Source organism: Neomonachus schauinslandi, chromosome 2, assembly GCF_002201575.2.
Source record: "Neomonachus schauinslandi chromosome 2, ASM220157v2, whole genome shotgun sequence".
NCBI classification, from domain to species: domain Eukaryota; kingdom Metazoa; phylum Chordata; class Mammalia; order Carnivora; family Phocidae; genus Neomonachus; species Neomonachus schauinslandi.
The window spans coordinates 32,973,440-32,975,735 of NC_058404.1; the positions used below are offsets into that span (position 1 = coordinate 32,973,440).

The 2,296-nt window shown below is 41.5% G+C and overlaps 1 protein-coding gene across 1 annotated transcript; it reads right to left on the reverse strand.

Annotated features, from left to right (window-relative positions):
* Positions 1-797: 797 nt before the first annotated feature.
* On the reverse strand, positions 798-1,728 carry LOC110573129 (prostaglandin reductase 1-like). Its single transcript, XM_044912802.1, is given in 2 exon segments — positions 798-1,568; positions 1,570-1,728. Coding segments are annotated over 2 exon segments (930 nt in total).
* Between the last annotated feature and the right edge of the window lie 568 nt (positions 1,729-2,296).

Genomic DNA, 2,296 nt, shown 5'->3' on the forward strand with positions numbered 1-2,296 from the left:
GCTTTTGTTGTATCATCTCTGTGCTTCTTCAGGTGGAGCAGAAACCCAGGAGGAATCCGTCATTGGCAGGCTGAGTAGCTTATCTTCAGGAATTAGGGATACTTACTGAGGTGTATAGGCAGGTCAATATAAAAGTCTCTTGAGCTTTTAAGGATAGGGATATATGTAGGTATATCCCTATCCCATATGATATAGGATATCAGATCTTCTGGGTTAGTTTTTACTAGTTCCTTTAGTTTCTTCTAGAACCTACATGCGTGTTATATGCTGTGGAGCTCCAGCAAAGCCTCTATTTGGCCATGGCCCACTGACGTGAGGCTGGAACCCAGAACCCCTGGTGGGGAATGACTCCTGTCTCAGTCAGTTGGTGACATCGTATCCACAACTGTGTCAAACACTCAGAAGAAAAACATTTTTTTTCTTGATTTAATGTCAACAAGTTTATTGAACACCAAGCTTCTTTGTTTACCCATATTTTCTGATCCTAAACTGGTTCAAAACATGGCACTTTGTCAGGAAAGATGTTCCTGTCCTTTGGAAGCACTCAAATAAGGAGGTAACCATGACATTTTTGGTACTACGCTACACAGGCATATACAGAAAGTGAAGGTCTTTGCAAGCTGGAAGCCAGCTTTGGGGGAGATGCAAAATTTACACATTGAGCACCAATTCAATGCCAACAAATTTTTCCCCCTTCTTTTTTTTTTTTTTTGAAGGTAGTATACATTTTTACTAAATGGTTAAAAAGAAATTAAGTAATTATCCAAATGATTTCTAGATTCCGTGTGTCATTTTTTTCATACTTTCACTATTGTTTTTCCCAAATTATCTCCTTTCAGCATTCCCATGAATGTAGCTGACATGTTTTCAAATCCTTGAGTGATGTATTCGTGGTACTGGATTTTACCCTCTACGACCCATTTCAGCAAGTCTTTCAGAGCCTTCTGGCGGACCTCTCCTTGCCAGTGGGTGATGATGAACCCTTCCATGAGGAGATGCTGATAGATAGTATTTTCTGGGGGTGGGCCTGGGGGAAGAGGGCAAGTACTATTATATGTAGAGATGGCCCCACATATAGCAATTCTTCCAAATTTCTTCATCTGGGGGATAACAATGTTTGAAAACTCTCCACCTACATTATCAAAGTAATAATCATAACCATCAGTAGAGGTTTTTTTCAAAGTTTCTTCCAAAGACTCTACTGTTTTGTAGTTAAAGGCAACAACATCATATCCAAGCTTTTTGAGGTAGGCAACCTTTTCGTCAGAGCCCACTTCTCCTGCTGCTGCATTAACCATCACTGTTTCTCCATCCTTCACACCACAGATGTCAAGTAGGCCAAAGTAGGCTGTCATGCCCACTGTTCCCAGAGCCAAAGACACCGGTACTGTGTCTGGCCACTCTGTGGGTAGCTTTTCCAGATCTTTCCCATCAGAAATAGAGTGTGTCGTCCAGCCTGAAAAAGCCACTACCACAGTTCCTGCTGGGAAGGCTGAGTTTTTACTTTCCACAACTCTGGCCACTTGCTGCCCCATCATCATATCACCCTCCTTCAATCTTTTGGCCGCCCGCCACTCTCATATAAGGATCCACGGTAAGGAACAAAGCTTCCAGCAGGACCTCTCCATTTTTTAAGGGTGGGAGTTCAACTGTCTTTAACTCAAAGTTACTAAGAGTAGGGCTGCCTTCAAAGAGCTTCTTCAGGGTCCAGCTCTTAGCATGAACCATCCTGAAGTTTCCGACCCCGCAGTTTCCACTACCTAGACAGAATGTGGTTGGGGTTGTCAATTTTTCCCCCTTCTTTTGGGTAATTCATCCATCCTTAAAGTAACACCCAATACTCAAACCAAAAGCAATAACCATTATCAGTGACACAAAGTAGTTAGTAACATTATTTTAACTGCCTGATACAACTGTGGAAAGCATACTGAAGAAATCTAATGCATGCCCTTTATCAAGGAGTGTGTGCCAAGTGGGTTATTTGAAGATGCATTTTACCTCTTCAGTAGCATGGATGGAAATTTCAAGGGAAATTCATCTGGTCCGTCTGTCTTAATATGCTCTGTTTATCCATGTTGGGTCTGAACTACATAGCAACAGAAGTATCCCAGTTACTGGTGCTTTCCATCTTGAGCAAAGTATGACAAGGGCATATACTCCAGAGTTAGTACATCTAAAGAACAAAAAGCAAAGGGAGGGCATAGAGTATAAAGTAAAATGTATAAGGTATGTTTTATCCTGGGATCTTAATATATATTGCCTGAGGCCTGAGACTGATTTTCTTTTGAAAGGTAAT